The 15,691-nt window shown below is 33.4% G+C and overlaps 1 protein-coding gene across 3 annotated transcripts in view; it reads right to left on the bottom strand.

The window, feature by feature from the left end:
- CCDC91 (coiled-coil domain containing 91) overlaps positions 1-10,207 on the bottom strand; it is a 341,299-nt gene extending 331,092 nt beyond the window's left edge. For 2 of the 3 annotated variants that reach the window (XM_011974648.1, XM_011974647.1), the window contains exons 1-2: positions 9,688-10,207; positions 7,475-7,553 (exon numbers count right to left, since the gene is read on the bottom strand). In XM_011974648.1, coding sequence (XP_011830038.1) covers positions 7,475-7,553; positions 9,688-9,717 — 109 coding nt within the window. In that variant the 5' untranslated portion in view covers positions 9,718-10,207. The remainder of the gene's footprint in view (positions 1-7,474; positions 7,554-9,687) is intronic. The other variant, XM_011974650.1, reaches the window with a different exon arrangement.
- Between the last annotated feature and the right edge of the window lie 5,484 nt (positions 10,208-15,691).

Consider the following 15,691-nt stretch of genomic DNA (forward strand, 5'->3'; position numbering starts at 1 on the left):
TTAGTGTAAGAATGGTAGGCAACGATTCCTACTGTTACTGAGCCAAATAGAATCTAAGTTTTGTTTTATTTCCAGTTTTTTTTTGGGGGGGGGGCAAACTTAGGATTATAATGATAAAGAGTGAGAGCACTATCTTCATATTATAGAAAAAATATTCATTCCCCAACCTTCATTTTTTAGCAGTATCAGAAAATCCCTATGGCACCATTTTTAAACTATTTTACTTTTCTCTAAATATATCCTAAAATATCCTAAAATGCACACTACAGTCTTTAAAAAGCAAATTCAGATTCAGATAGAAAAGACAAAGGTACTATAAAATACTGTAAGAAAAAGCAATGTGAACAGTAATTGATTGTTAAAAGATACCGAAAAAGACAAGGTTTCTCTTAAGAATTATAGTTCTTCACATTAATATTTGTGTTCTGTTTTTAGAACCACTGTCATTTATTAGATTAGTATTGTCAGTTATACCACACAGTTAAACCAAGCACCATAATTCACCTAGTAAAAGCTATTCATATTACAGATAACAACGACCATAAAATAAAATAATAAACTGAGAATTCAAAATCTCATAGAATTATTTAGATATCACCTAGTCCTTTAATTTATAGATTTGCTAATTGAGATTCACAGAAGTTACATAGTTAGCTGAGGGCAAAGACAGAACTCCTCACTCCACAACAGGGATATTTGACTCTAACCCACACTATAATAAACCTCATTTTCAGAAGTATAGCAAATAACACTGTATACTTCCTATAATATGCATTAATAAAAACATGAACTACAATAAATTACTGAAAATTCACATCAAGACTAGTATCTATATGCACAGTACTAATTCACAGCTTTATAGAAGCTATCATCTTAGGCATCATTTTTAAAAACTGGCTCCAGAGTAAAAGAACGTGAGTTAATAACCTCGGAGTTAAACAGAATATACAAGATGTAGCAAAAAGAAGGTATGTGACAATTTTCTATTCAAATAATCTTTGTAAAGACACTATGAAATTATTAGACTTCAATAGAAATCTGGTTTATGTCCTGACAAAAATGTCTAATGTAGATACAAAAACAGATGGAAAGTTTTTAAGCATTACCTATATTGCCTACTATAATGCACGTATGTGACTATGTAATAAGTCACCTTCAAATTTTACCTCAAATATAAATAAGACAAATGAATTTGATTAACATTGATTATTACTATGTACAAACTACAGATTAATCTGAAGAAAAATACTGAAACAATTTTTCCTCAAACAAAAATTTGTGGACTCAGGTTCTGAGCTCTCATAGATGTGTAACACAGATTCTACTGGAAAAACAGGGTTAGTAAGGAGAGTAACGGGATATTAATAAAATGACCGATTTGTTGTCCTAGGTTTTCCTGGACAGAATGGAGAATGGAAAAATTGAACCATGAAATCAAAAAGGCATCTGTCTTGCAGGTTTCTCTCTGCCAATGTCTTGAGAAAAATGTTTGAACTTTCCTGTTGGCTTTGTATGCAAATAGCTCCAGATGCAAAGTGAACCACATCTAAGTTATTTGGTTCAACATCTGCTGGTCCAATTCCCATTATTCCTTCTAAAGGGTCAGCTTGTGACAGACAGTTTAGTTTGCCCTCTATACAAGCTGTTTGGAAGGAGCTAATTTGGATTAAAGTATCTATCCGGATAGCTTGTTTTTTCCCTTTGATGGTCAATGCATTCTAATGTGGTCTGTGTAGTGCTACAAGGAACTTTGAAACATATTAGAAAGGACACTATTCAAGGTTTTGCCTCCCACCTCGCCTTCTAGACAATTTATATTTATACAGTTAAACATAAAAAGTGAACAGTTCTTTGCCTCTAAAACAGCACCACCCACATTGTACACAATGGCAACATGACAACACTTTCTGACATAATATTCTTTTCATGTAGCTGCTATCAAAGATTTGAACTTAAAGTTACTGATGAAAGTGTTTGCAATATTAACAACACATTTCATGAAACATCCTGTCCTTCTAGATGACAGCTTTTATATGACATCACTGAAAATGAAATAAGGTGCACAGCACATGGCATTTGGTGTCTGAAACACAGTACATTTTCAAACGTATGCTAAGTGAGTGAATGAATGAATGAACAAATGAACAAACAAACCAAAGAATTAATTTAAATAAACTCCATGGATTCTGAAACTTAGAGTCTGCTACAATGAGAAAATAAAATAAAAACATGTAGTAATACCAAACTAAGACTAACAGTTCTTAGAAATTGCAAGGTCATGATATAGTCCTTTCAAATCAGTACAGGTTGAGAATTTACATTGGAGAGGGAAAAGGAAGAAATCAGAATATATACACATACACATAAACATCTACATATACATACATGTGCCTATATTATTATACACATACATATATACATACATATATATTTGTATATAAGAAGATAGCCATTCATTTTGAAAAGTCTCCGCTTTTATTAGTTTACTAAAAAGTAGAGCATTACTACCCTTATGAACATTTATAAAAGACAGTTACTTGAGAATAATTTCTTTTAAAAGATTTCTTAGCCAAAAAAATTATTAATTTTTTAATAAAATACAGTGCTATGAGTAGCCAACTCAAAAACTTTCTTATGTTAGATGCTCTGCAAAGTTGGAAATTATTTTTCTTTGGAAAAAAATGTTTAGAAAAATAAGTTAGAAAAAAAGAACGCAAAAGAACTATATACTACTCTTATTCCTTCTAGATCTGTAATATATTAAACTAATATTTAGTCTAGTCTCTATTGTTACCTACTGGCATACAGCAGGACCAAGTAAGAGATGAGAAAAGGTCACCAAAACAGCTCTTCTTTCTTTCAGAAAATCTGTGACTGCTCTTATTAATCAAGATTTCCAGGTCATATGTTTGCATTGAGAATGACGAGGAAAGTTAATTGAGCACCAAAAAAAAAAAAAAAGCTTCTTTGAGTAATTAGCCAAGATTTCTGAGATTAACATATTTTTGAAGGCAAGTTTGGTTTTGCCTTCTTTCAACTTATGATAGAAAGACTAATTATCCCCAAAGAATTAAAAATAAGAAGAGTTAACAAAGTAAATCTGCTCTACTCAGCAAGAAATAATTACTAAACATTGTTTATTAAAAAGGCACAGTGCTATGCTAGACATATAGGATTCAACAGGTTTAAAACACAGTCACTGCCCTCCAAATCTCAGACTAACATAGACATAAAGAGATGGGAGTCATACTGATCAAATATTTTAAAAATACAAATTAGACACCCATGTTTATAGCAGCATTATTTACAATAGTCAAAGGCAGAAGCAACCCAGTGTCCATCAACAAATGAACAGAGAAACAAAATGGAATATTATTCAGGCTTAAAAACGAAGTAAATTCTGATACATGCTACCACATGGGTGAACCTTGAGAACATTATTCTAAGTAAAATAAGCCTGTTACAAAATGACAAATACTGTATGATTCTACTTTATGAAGTATCTAGAATAGTCAAATTCATAGAAAATAGGATCGTAGTCGCCAGGGGCTGAGGGGAGAGGGCAATAGGGAGTTGTTTGGTAGATAGACTTTCAGTTTTACATGTACAATACTGAACTGTATACTTAAAAATAGTTAAGATGGCAAATTTTATATTTGTTTTACCACAAATTTTAAAAATACAAATTAGCATATGCTAAGGACCAAACAACGGGTACAGAAATAAAAGAACGGTAAACTCAGAAGCAGCAGCAGTTAATGAGATGCAGAACAAAGTCAGTGATAGCTCCATACGTTTTCTTGAAAGAAAAGTAAGACTCAAGTTTAAGTGGATGGAAGATGAGGTAAGTAATACAATCAGGAGCAATGACAAAAATATAGGAACAGACCATGGGAACACTATGTGGATCACAGTTTGGCTTACAGGCTTCAAGCGGAATAGCATGGAAGGCAATGTGGAGGGTTAGGCTATGAAATAGAGAGGAAAATGCTTAAAGAAAGGCAATTCTCCTTGGATAGCTTTCACTAAAATAAAGTAGTAATTTCTACATGTTTACGGAGAGTAAACGAAATAGGAAAAGAGCTTGATAATTTCATATTCATTCATCTCTTATTTACATTCCCCAATTTCTATGATAACAAGGGTGTAAAGACACATTTTACAAGTTAGATACTATAACTTAAGGAGATACAGGCCTAGAGATAATACTTTGTACAAAGCATCAGCATGCACATTTCATTTATTCTTACTGACAATTCATTAATTTCATCATCAACATTGCCTATAAGCTAGCATTTTAAGAGTTCACTATGTAAATAATGCTAATATACAGTAAGATGCATGTCTTGAGGTACCACAACCTATTGACAGAACTGCAGGCTATACAGACACTTTAAGAAATACATTAATTATCCCAGTTGCTATCACAAAATCTTCCTCCACCTACTTGCCTGTCCTGAAGCAGTAGAATCACTAGGCTCACCAAACCCACCTCACTCTTTATTTAACAAAATCCTTTATCCTAATCCCAAGAATGAAGACTTTTATTTTCCCCAAAAAACTTTAAAAATGTAAACCAAATGTTTCTTGGTTCTCTTCTTGGATTTTAAGCTGTGGTAAAGCTTGGCTAATCATCATCTCTTTTTAAAATATTTTCCATATGGATTATAGACAGCTAAGATAAAGGTAGGTGGGAAAAAAAGGAGAAAATTACTCTTTTCTTAAACTGAAAAGAATCTGCCTTACATCTCTTAAGGGTTCCTATCTTCTCAGGTCTTTACTGTGGAAATGATTACATTGTTATGCTAAGTAAGCTGTTCACATCACACTCACCTAAACAACTTCCAACTACCTGAATCAGAGACAGACTTCTCCAGGCAGAGAAAGACAAACTAACGAAGGAAAAAGACAGCTTTGGTTGAGCAAATATGTACCATGTCTTTAACTTCAGCCCTCAGCCATGTTTCTTATTCTCCATTTTGCAAGTCACTGAGAAAATCCAGAAAGAGTTAATTCTTCAGATCTAATTTTTCAAAGGGAGTAAGGGAAAAAAGAGTGTGTGGTTGTGAGTGTGTGCGTGTGTGTGTATGCAAGATGACTTGTCCTTTAATTCTAGTTTCGCGAAGGTTTGAGTATTTTACCCACTAATATACAGACATGTGCAGATGTGACATATAATGTTCACTCCTAGAGAACAGCAGTTAATTTGCTCATAATATACAATTCTTTAGAACTTTGCCACCTTATTATTATAATAAAAGAGACTGTTTATGCTTTCATAAAAAGTAAAGAAATACAATTTGCCTTAAACTTCCAATCTACTGAAATCATTCCTCAAAAGCCACTTACGACCATCTATTGTTTTTTTTCTCAGCCTCCAATCTCATTGACCTCTCTAATGCCTTTGGAGAGGTGCCCATAGCTTCTTTGAAATTTTCTACTTCTAGTTTCTGTGTTGCAGCACTAGCCCAAAATCCCCTTACTTCTCAGACCTCTTTTACCTCCTCCTATTCCCCACCTTTGAACATCCAAATTAATTACTGAACCTTATTCTATCTATGTACTGCTCCTCCCAGCAATCTCCTACAGCTTTAAGTGTCATTATCAACGGGAAAACTCCTAAACCAAGAATTCCAGCCCGAACCTTTCTTCTGAGTTTCAGGTCCCTTAAATATATTATACATGTCTAACATTAATTCATTAAGGCCCCATCTGTCCCAAACCAAGTCTCAAATTCTCTATTTCTGTTCATGGTAACACCATTCTTTCAGAATCAAGACGTGAAACCTCAAAAATCAATTTTAACTCCTCCTTCACTGTCACATCCACACAGTCCTGTGGATAACTCTTTCCAAAAAACCTGAGTTACTGAAAAAGAACTGAAATAGAATCTGAAAGAACACACGCCATCCCTAAACACAGTTACGTGTATCAAATGATAAAACTTTTTAAAACCATTCTGTCATCCACACAATGCAAAGAGTACAGTTGCTCTGCCTACTTTACAATAAACAAATGCAGGACAGCACACTAAAAATCCTGAACCACTATATAAATATAATCTACTATCCCAGTTCTCCCTATCCATTTCCAATGCCATCCTAATCTGTTCATTCATTCAGTTGCTAATTCACTTATTCCCTTTATTCTTTATTCATCCTACAAATATTTATTGAGAACCAACTATAAGCCAGATACTATGCCCCATATTTAAGACATAACAACAGGACAAACAGACATAGTGGCTAACCCACAAAACTTGCTGTCCAACATGAAAGTTAGATAATAGGTGCATGTAGACATCGGAAGGTTTGCTGGGAAGGTGATTCAGAAAAAAAAATTAAAGCAAGAAATAATACTTTTAAAACACAGGAGTTAGTATCGTAAGGGAGTAGAAATGAACACAATGAGAAGCAATAAAGACAATTCCCAGCAAAAGAAATAACACACAGCCCTCAAAGAAGAATGAGCATCCTAACAATGCCATCACCTTTCTCTCATTTGCACTTTTGTTCCATTTATCTTTCTCCCTTCAAAATCTTTCCTCATTCTCCCATATCTGCCTATGGAAATTATATGCACCCTTCAGAGACCAGATCAACTATATAAGTGTGTGTGTGTGTGTGTGTATATATATATATATTTCCAGCTGCCAGGTTAGTACTTGACTCAGACCAGGTATGAAAATAAGAATTTGCTAAATAAATGGATGATAAAATCATCATTCTTCCCAAATGACAAATCTATTTCATATTGCAAATATCCATTGCCTACATTATCTACCCTTGAAGTAAAGGACTAGACTAAATTCCATACATCTCCATATCCCCATAGTGCCTAATGCATAATAAGCACTTGATTAATATTTTACAATAAACAACTGTAACATTTGAGGTCTAGGCAGAGCTGCTGAAGAAAAATACTTTCATCTTATAACTTTAACAGATTTAATAGAAAACTCTGAAAGCTCAAAATACTCTTTTGACATAAATTAATATTAAACATGAGGTCTTTCAAGAAACATCTGTCAATAATGGATTTTTGTATTTAATTTTCAGAAGGCAATTTTAATTTTCAATACTTTTAAGTGATTTTATTGCAAACACACTTCGAAATTTAAATATGTTGCAGATGATAAATTATTTTTGGACTATAAAAAGGAATCTTTAATGAACTGGACAACCTAAAAATGTTATTGGGCACCTCACCTTCCAAAAACCAAGATAAATTGAAAAATGTAAATTGTATTTTAACTTCATTTAATGTTCCTGATATCATCTTTAGAATCAGGCCTCAACAAAATGTGTTACATAATTCACAATTTGTTATTTTAAAAACCTAAAGAGTAAATCTGGATCACTCCATTTTTCAGATCAGAGAAGGACAAGTAAAAAAAGTGAGAAACAGGGTTTCAAAGAATAGCCAAAAATGTTACACGGGAAAAAAAAACAACCTAATTCCTGGATACCAATACCTGTAGGAAAGGCGGCCCAAGGAATAGCAGGAGATGTTGTTTGAGTTTCACCATTTCCACCATCAAAAGTCTCCGCAGCCTATAAAACAAAGGTAAGACTATTTTAGAAGATGTGAAAAGCAGAAATGCTATTTAAGTGATCAAGCATTCCAGTTCTACAGGCATGTCTTCTATAATACACCAGACACTTTCATATTCCCTCTAAATTATTGCCTTTTGGTCTTTACTGCTACCACTCCTATCATGACTCGCCACCCTCAGTACCCATGCTTTATTATCTTCAAGTAAAAATTTTCCTTCCTTATTCAAATAACTCTACTGTTAGTCAATAAAATTTTTATTTTATATATCCTTAATCACATTTTCACTTGTAAACTTTATATTTAAGTATTTTAACTTACCACATTTAACCATCTGTGTAGAAAAAATATTTGTCTTTAAAAATATATAGACACCAAATCCTTTTAATTAATTAGCACAAGACCCAATTAGAGATTAATTCAAAGAAATAAGATTCGTCTGTCTTGAATAATATACTACCTAGAATTAATAGCATTCAATATTTAGAGAATTCCTAAACCTCAAGTTTTCAATTAACAAGCCGTCCTATTTTGTAACAATTACTGAATATTGAGTTTGTAGGTAAGAGCACAGAGTTTTCTGTCAGATGCCCAGGTCACAGCAAATTTTCTACTAAAAATTAGAGCCAGAATTTCAGTTTGTATTCTCCATTGAGTTGCCAACGCCTTAATGAGAAGTTAAAAGGGGTAATCTGATACAGGAGCTAAGTGACACAGAATACAGTAGCTATTCTCTACAACTATGAAAAATGAACATATTTTATATAACCAAGGGTAGAGACCTTCCCTATTTATACAGCAGGATGTGGAAAGAAAAAAAAAAAAAAACCTAATAACTACAATTAAATTGTAATATTGGTTAACCTGTACCTATGCAGTATTGAAAGGAATCAATCTGATGAATGTAACAAAGTGTAATACTGTTACTCTACAGAACACTATCCACTGTGTTTTTTTCCTAAATAATACATGAAGTGTGGTTTAAATAAAGAAGACTATGCCAGACTGTAACCTTCAAATAACAACTTCCAAACAATAAACTAAGCCAGATGGTAACTGAAACATACATTTTCCTCAAAATGGAAGGCATTTTAACAAAAATAAATGTTACATTTCAGTAACATAAATAAGATTCAATCACTCAACAAAACCCAAAACATTAAGCAAAATCCAGAAAGCATACAAAGCGTGCTTTAACAAAAACCAGTTTTAGATGAAACAGAGAAAACAGGCATGTCTGTACTCCATATTGACTGATTTTAAAGATCAGCAAAAGAGAAGAAGATCCTAACAAAAACCTCACACCATTCTTTGATGAAATTCACAACACTGAATATATACTTAACATCTTATTTATCCTATTAAGGTCATTAATTACACTCCCTAGTTTTTATAATTCCCTTTTTACCAAATCCAAAGTAGGTAAAATTCTTTTAAAAAAAAAAAAAATCACAGCATTCACTTGATGGTAGTTCCAGGACTTGAGCTCAGGCCTCCTGACTCCTAATCCAGAGATTTTCCTGCAAGACTATACTGGCTCCATAAAAATAACTGGGTTATAAAATATTTCAATAAAATGAACACACACTGAAAAGGATTAAGGAAAAGACAGTGTTTCTTCAGCTAACTATTTCCACTTACAAAGTATCCATTCCTAACCTACTACAATAATCTAACAATACAAACATACTAATTAACTTTATAACCACCAAAAGGCTATGTACTTAATATACTAAATCAACTCATTACAGGTATAACCATGCAAATACGTGACAAGATCTTTAGTACTCATCCATCATCTCACAAGTATTTCCTAATAGACATGTATCCCAGTAAAATCATCTGACGACAATTTTTTAAATCTTTCCTTTAGTGCTTAAACTGGTAGCACTTAATTACCTCAATTTAAACCATTCCTATGGGCAAGTCCAAATGTTCTATAATAAAACATCAGTTTTAATTTTTAGAGAGTTTTTTTAATTTTTCTGGATTTCATCTTTTTACTCCAGAATTACATTAAAATGATCAAGGAAAGATCATGAATGCCAATGAAATATAATACATTTTCAAAATAGTTTACTCCATTGTAATCCCACAAAGTTAAAACAAACTAATGTAAATAACAGTGCATACCTCAAAACCACCAAAATCATCATCATCCATTCTTCAAGTGGCACCTGAAAAATATAAGATATTGAAACAAGCCCCCACACACACAGTCATTTATGTCAAAATACTCTCCAACTTAAAAGTATACATATTTATTTGCAAATTAAAATTCTTTCTGTCTATGCATTTTTAACGCAAAAAAGAATTTGCAATTGGCTTTTACTTTTTGGCAAAATTAGCAATTTCTGTAACTTTTTCAGCAACCATGTATTTTGCCATTTTATGTTGAGATGCCAGGAGTGGAAAAATATTCTTTTACATTTTAATTTGCTTTTCCCAAATTGGCACTAGCGTTCAATTCAATAATGCTTCCTGCTTTTTGCATCTATTCCTCAGTTGTCTGGCAACATCAGCACAAACTCCAGCTAAGAACAGGACTGTGGTGAGTTTTTGGAAATCTGTCCCCCACCACAAAGGTTCTTCCCTCGGTTTCAGGGCCAACGCTGATTTAGATTTTCAAAATTGATCAGCATTTTTGAGCTGTGGCCACAACTTTTGGATCATTTTGATATGTGTATTTTTAGCTGAAACTGCTTTGCACTTTTGGAAAAATGTGGAGCAAGTTACTAGGCTGATCAAGATAAATCAAGTCATGTATTCATGGGAGATAAGGGATGAGAAAAATACAAAAAAAAAAAAAAATCCAGAATTCCTCTTTTCTTTACGCTTAAAGTATGTAAGAGAGACAAGCATTCAAATAATATTTGCCTTTTTAGGCCTAAATGTGTGTCATAAAAATGAAATGATAAAACCATTAGTATCAAGGCTTTAAAAAAAAAAAAGGAGCAGCAGCTTTATCAAACAAACCATACAAGAACTAAAAAACCTGAAAAGGTGAAATTAGTAACAGGAAGTACATATTAAAATGAAAAATAAGTTCTCATATAGATTGTTTCTTAATTTACAATTTGGAACCTATAACTGTGAATCGATAGCTGCAAGTAATACTCTAGTCAACAATAATTGGTTTCTTTTTCTATCATTCAAAACTGAACATATGACAAAATAATCTGTACAACAAACTCCCATGACAGGAGTCTGTCTTTGTAACAAACCTGCACATGTACCCCTTAACCTAAAAGTTAATTTAAAAAAACAGTGCTTTAAATTAAAAAGAAAACTTTAAGTGAACATACCCAAATGTTTAATTATAGTTTCCCAGACTCAGTAATACAAGATGGACTTGATTACAGGAAAACAATCCTTTCCCACTTCTAAAATACAAATAGCTATATATATTAAACTATATGTTAAACAATAACCTTAAGGGCATTTTCTAAGGTCATTTGCTTTAAGTAGTCATCTATATCCGTGCTTTACCTTCTCGAAACTAGTGCTAACACCTTCAAAAACAAAATTCAAAAAACTGTCAAAGAAAAAAACAGTAAAAACATTAACTTCAAGGACTCTTTTAATAGGCAAAGCAAATTATTTTCACAGAAACTCAGTAGGTAATGACACTAAAAAATATATATTTAGACAGAAACATATTATAAATAGGAAAGGTATTAAATTAAGCAGAATATAATCATGGTATCATTACCATTACTCACAATCTTAGCAATTTGATGAAAATTTTTTATAAAATGTATTTCTCCAAAAATTAAAACTAAGCAGGTCATCCACATATAGCACTTAAAAAATATAAACCAGACTTTCAGAAACTTTTGATGATGCTTAGTTTGAAATGGAACTCACATTATTTTGTGTTGCAAGTGAACAGAAATCTGTATGTGGCTACATTTTTTATGAAGAAATTATGAAAGAAGAGTGATATGGACATTAAGAATTAACCAAGTCAAACTATAAACACCAACTTTCTCTTTCCCACATGTAAGCCATGAATCTCAAGAAACAAAAAATCTTTAGCATCTACATATGCTATACTCAAGCAACATGGTTTCAAAAGAATGGAATTTTTAGAGTAATGCTTCTATGTGTTTTCTTAAGTCACTTCCCAATAAATTATATGTAAGGTGATAGAAAATTTGAAAATAAAAATATCCACGTCTAACAATCATTTCAGCTTGTTTGACTGTGGTAATGAACCTAATACCGTCAGTTTCCTAAGTTCTGATTTAGCTCTGCAAAAGAACATATTAGTGACCACTGATATTTTCCAGACTCCAGCAACTTTTACGTATTCGGTGGCTCACGCCTGTAATCCCAGCACTTTGGAAGGCTGAGGTAGGCTGATCACCTGAGGCCAGCAGCAGTTCAAGACCAGCCTGGTCAACATGGTGAAACCCTGTCTCTACTAAAAATACAAAAAATTAGCCAGGCATGGTAGCACATGACTGTAATCCCAGCTACTTGGGGGACTGAGGCAGGAGAACTGCTTGAACCTGAGAGGTGGAGGTTGCAGTAAGCTGAGATCACGCCATTGCACTCCAGCCCAGGCAACAAGAGTGAAACTCCATCTTAAAAACAAACAAAGAAGCAGATGATAGTCTTCCTTTTATTTTCAAAGAAATATTAATACATTTAAAAAAGCAAATATGTCCCAAGTTTCTTAATGTATAATACTAGAAAAATATTTTTTAAAGCAATAATCTTTCTCCAAATAATTTAGACTTCAATTCCTGCAATAGTTTATTTCTGAGCATTTTAAATAGGAGAAAATTAACAGCATTGACTTGTAAAAATGAAATTCATAAAATACGAAAATCAACAGTTTTTAAAAGGAAATATACAAATGTGGGCTTTATGTATTTAGCTACTCCAATACATTTAAAATATTTACTTTATCTAAAGTTCATTCCTATCAAGTGTTTTAGAATATTCTGGCATTTAACATTATAGCCCATTAAACTACAAATATTATAAGAATGTAGCAACAGCAAATATATCTGACATCTAAGTTACAGAATCATAAGCCTGGCCAAAACATTAACAGATTACATAATTCATTCTTTTGTGTCATGGCAGAAAGACAGGGGTATACTTCATTATGATTATGAATCTACACTGAAAGTTTTCACAATATCAAGTTCTAACAATTCTCAGACTTCTTTACATCTAAGTTAAATCTCTTTTTTTGCCTTATTGTATTCATTCCCTACTTTGCTAGTATCAATATTTAATACACTGCTGATATTCTAAAAATGTTTTACAAGAAAGACACACAAAAGGACAAAACATATACAGAATACACAATGTTATAAACTTTTATTCAGCAATTCTGTATCAGTTAAGGTCCTCAAAGAACTTATAGTCTGGTGTAGGGAGGAGGGCAGAGTGCAAGAAAAGCATGCAAATACAAATAACACGAGATGTAAAAGAGTCTTAAGAGAGAAGAAAAAATTTCTAAAGTAGGAAGAAAGATTTTCAGAAGATGATATATCTTGTTGGAAGCATCATTAAATGCCAAAGGTAGAATAAGACATTTGAGAAAGATCTGACAGAAAATGTCAAATGGCACATTAAAACACACATTTTATTCATCTTTATGGAAAGGTATGCCTCTAAGATAACAAAGATTTCTTTTGATTGTTGGCTTCTGCATAAAAACAAGGTCAAAGAGAATGTGAAATGAGAAAACTGCAAGAAATTTCAAAGCAAATACAAGGAAAATGAGTCACTGGAAAAGTGAGAATCACATTTATGAATACATAAGAGAATCTTCAAAAGGCTCAGCAGTGGGCAGTCCTGAAAGTTAGGGAAAAGTGAAACTCAAAATTAGGAGTCATAGGTATACGCTAAGACCCCTCCCAGAATCTGTAGCACAACTGGGTAACCTACAATTTATGACCACACCAGAAAACTGGAGGTTCGCTCCCTGGACAGGGTAAAGCTGAGGGTCTCCAGGCAGGAAGATATCAACACAGGTGAACTAGGTGAAGTTATATCTTGGGGAGGGGAGAGGGTGGTTAAATATGTAGACCAGTAACTCCAGTCATCTTTCACTACTCAGCAACCAAAACAACAGCAGCTGGGCTGAAACCCCTTATCAGAAGAGCTGCAGATTCTTCTCTGATTAATCTAATCAACCCATGAAAAGGACCTTATCAGATGTTCCACAAAGAAACAGCTTACTCACGAAACACTACTTTGACAAACCCCACCCACAAGCACCAAATTTCCAATTAGCTTCTAATTTTAGTAACAGGCAGAACAGTATAAAGGTTAAAAGAAGGGACTATAGAGTTAAGATAGATGGATTCAAATTCCAGCTCTGCCACTTACTGTGTACACTGGGCATTTTACTTAAAACACTGTATGCCTCAGTCTCCTCATCTATCAAAAATAATAATAGCTAACTCCTAAAGTCAGTACAAGGATTAAATATGTAAAAATATCTGAAGCACTTAGAACAGTATCTGATACATTCTAAGCATTATGTAAGTGCTTGCTACTTTATTAGTGCCTCACTCTTACATGTGAACAGACTATCAAGGATGACCAAAGAAACGAAGAAAGTATCTAATTAAAAAAAAAAAAAGAAGAAGAAGAAAAAAAAAATAGAGACCAAACCATAAAAGAAAAATAGGATGAAATAAACAAAGACTATCCAAGAAAGAAAAAAACAAAACCATAGTATCTTCAAAAAGTTAACAACAGAAGATAGTTCATCCATGAATTAAGAATAGGATGCCCTAATTTCAGGGGAGCAGATGATTAAGATAGGAGTAAACAACAAGACTGAGGCCTTGGAAATAAAAAAATATATAACTACAGAAATGGAAAACTGCAGGGTAGAAAATAAAATTAAGGAAATTTTCTTTTAAAAAAGTATAAGATAAAAAAATGGAAAGTCCAAGTAAAAACAAAGTTACAAGATCCAGCCTAGGATATGTAATATCTAATTATTAGGATTCTAGGAGTACTGGAAAGACAGAAAAGAGAAAACAAAAGCAAAGAAATCATCAACAAAATAATTCAGGAAAATTTTCTAAAACAAAAGGGCATTATATCCAGTAGTGGGTATATCAAGTATCCTAGAGAAAAAAAGAACAAAAACCCACAGCAAGGCACAGCAGAGACAAAGTGAAGATCCTACAAGCTTCCAGAGGGAAAACAGGCTTCATTCAAAGGATCAACAACATAATGGTCTCACACTTCACAACAGCATCACTGGAAGGTTAAAAAACAACGGACCAATGCTTTTAAAATTCTGAAGGAAAATGATTTACAACATAGAATTCTATATTCGGCCAAACTAACATATAATTGGGGGAAGAATAAACTCATGTTTACATCTGTAAAGTCTCAAAACAATTTTTATTGCACACTTCCTTTAAAAGCTATGGAGTAAACCAAGAGAATAACACAAGAAAGAAAAAGACATAGGATTAGAAAAGATTCTACTAAAGTGAAAAGCAAAGGGATTTATCCCAGAATAACAGTGAATTGAGTTCCACAATACCTATGTAGCAAGAAGAGATACCTCCAGTCTAGATTGGAGCAGATCAGAAAGCTCCTGAGAGATGTATTCAAGAAATGAAATAGACTAGCTCGTATGTTTTACCACCATGAGTGTAATTTTAAACAATTAGGGGAAAATTCAGAGTTGAATTAGTGACCAGAGAACTAACCAAATGAAAACGGAGAAACTGGCCTGGCGCGGTGGCTCACGCCTATAATCCCAGCACTCTGGGAGGCCGAGGCGGGCGGATCACGAGGTCAGGAGATGGAGACCATCCTGGCTAACACAGTGAAATCCCGTCTCTACTAAAAAAATACAAAAAATTAGCCGGGCTGGTGGCGGGCACCTGTAGTCCCAGCTAATCGGGAGGCTGAGGCAGGAGAATGGCGTGAACCCGGGAGGCGGAGCTTGCAGTGAGCTGAGATCCCGCCACTGCACTCCAGCCTGGCCGACAGAGCCAGACTCCGTCTCAAAAAAAAAAAAAAAAAAAAGAAAACGGAGAAACTAGTATGTAGGAGATGAGGAAGGTGGAAAAGCATGGAGGACACAGAAGACAGCAGTATTTCATAGCAAGCCTTATTACAATTTTAAACTATGAGCACA

This window comes from Mandrillus leucophaeus, unplaced genomic scaffold (assembly GCF_000951045.1).
Source record: "Mandrillus leucophaeus isolate KB7577 unplaced genomic scaffold, Mleu.le_1.0 Scaffold1470, whole genome shotgun sequence".
Classification (NCBI taxonomy): Eukaryota; Metazoa; Chordata; class Mammalia; order Primates; family Cercopithecidae; genus Mandrillus; species Mandrillus leucophaeus.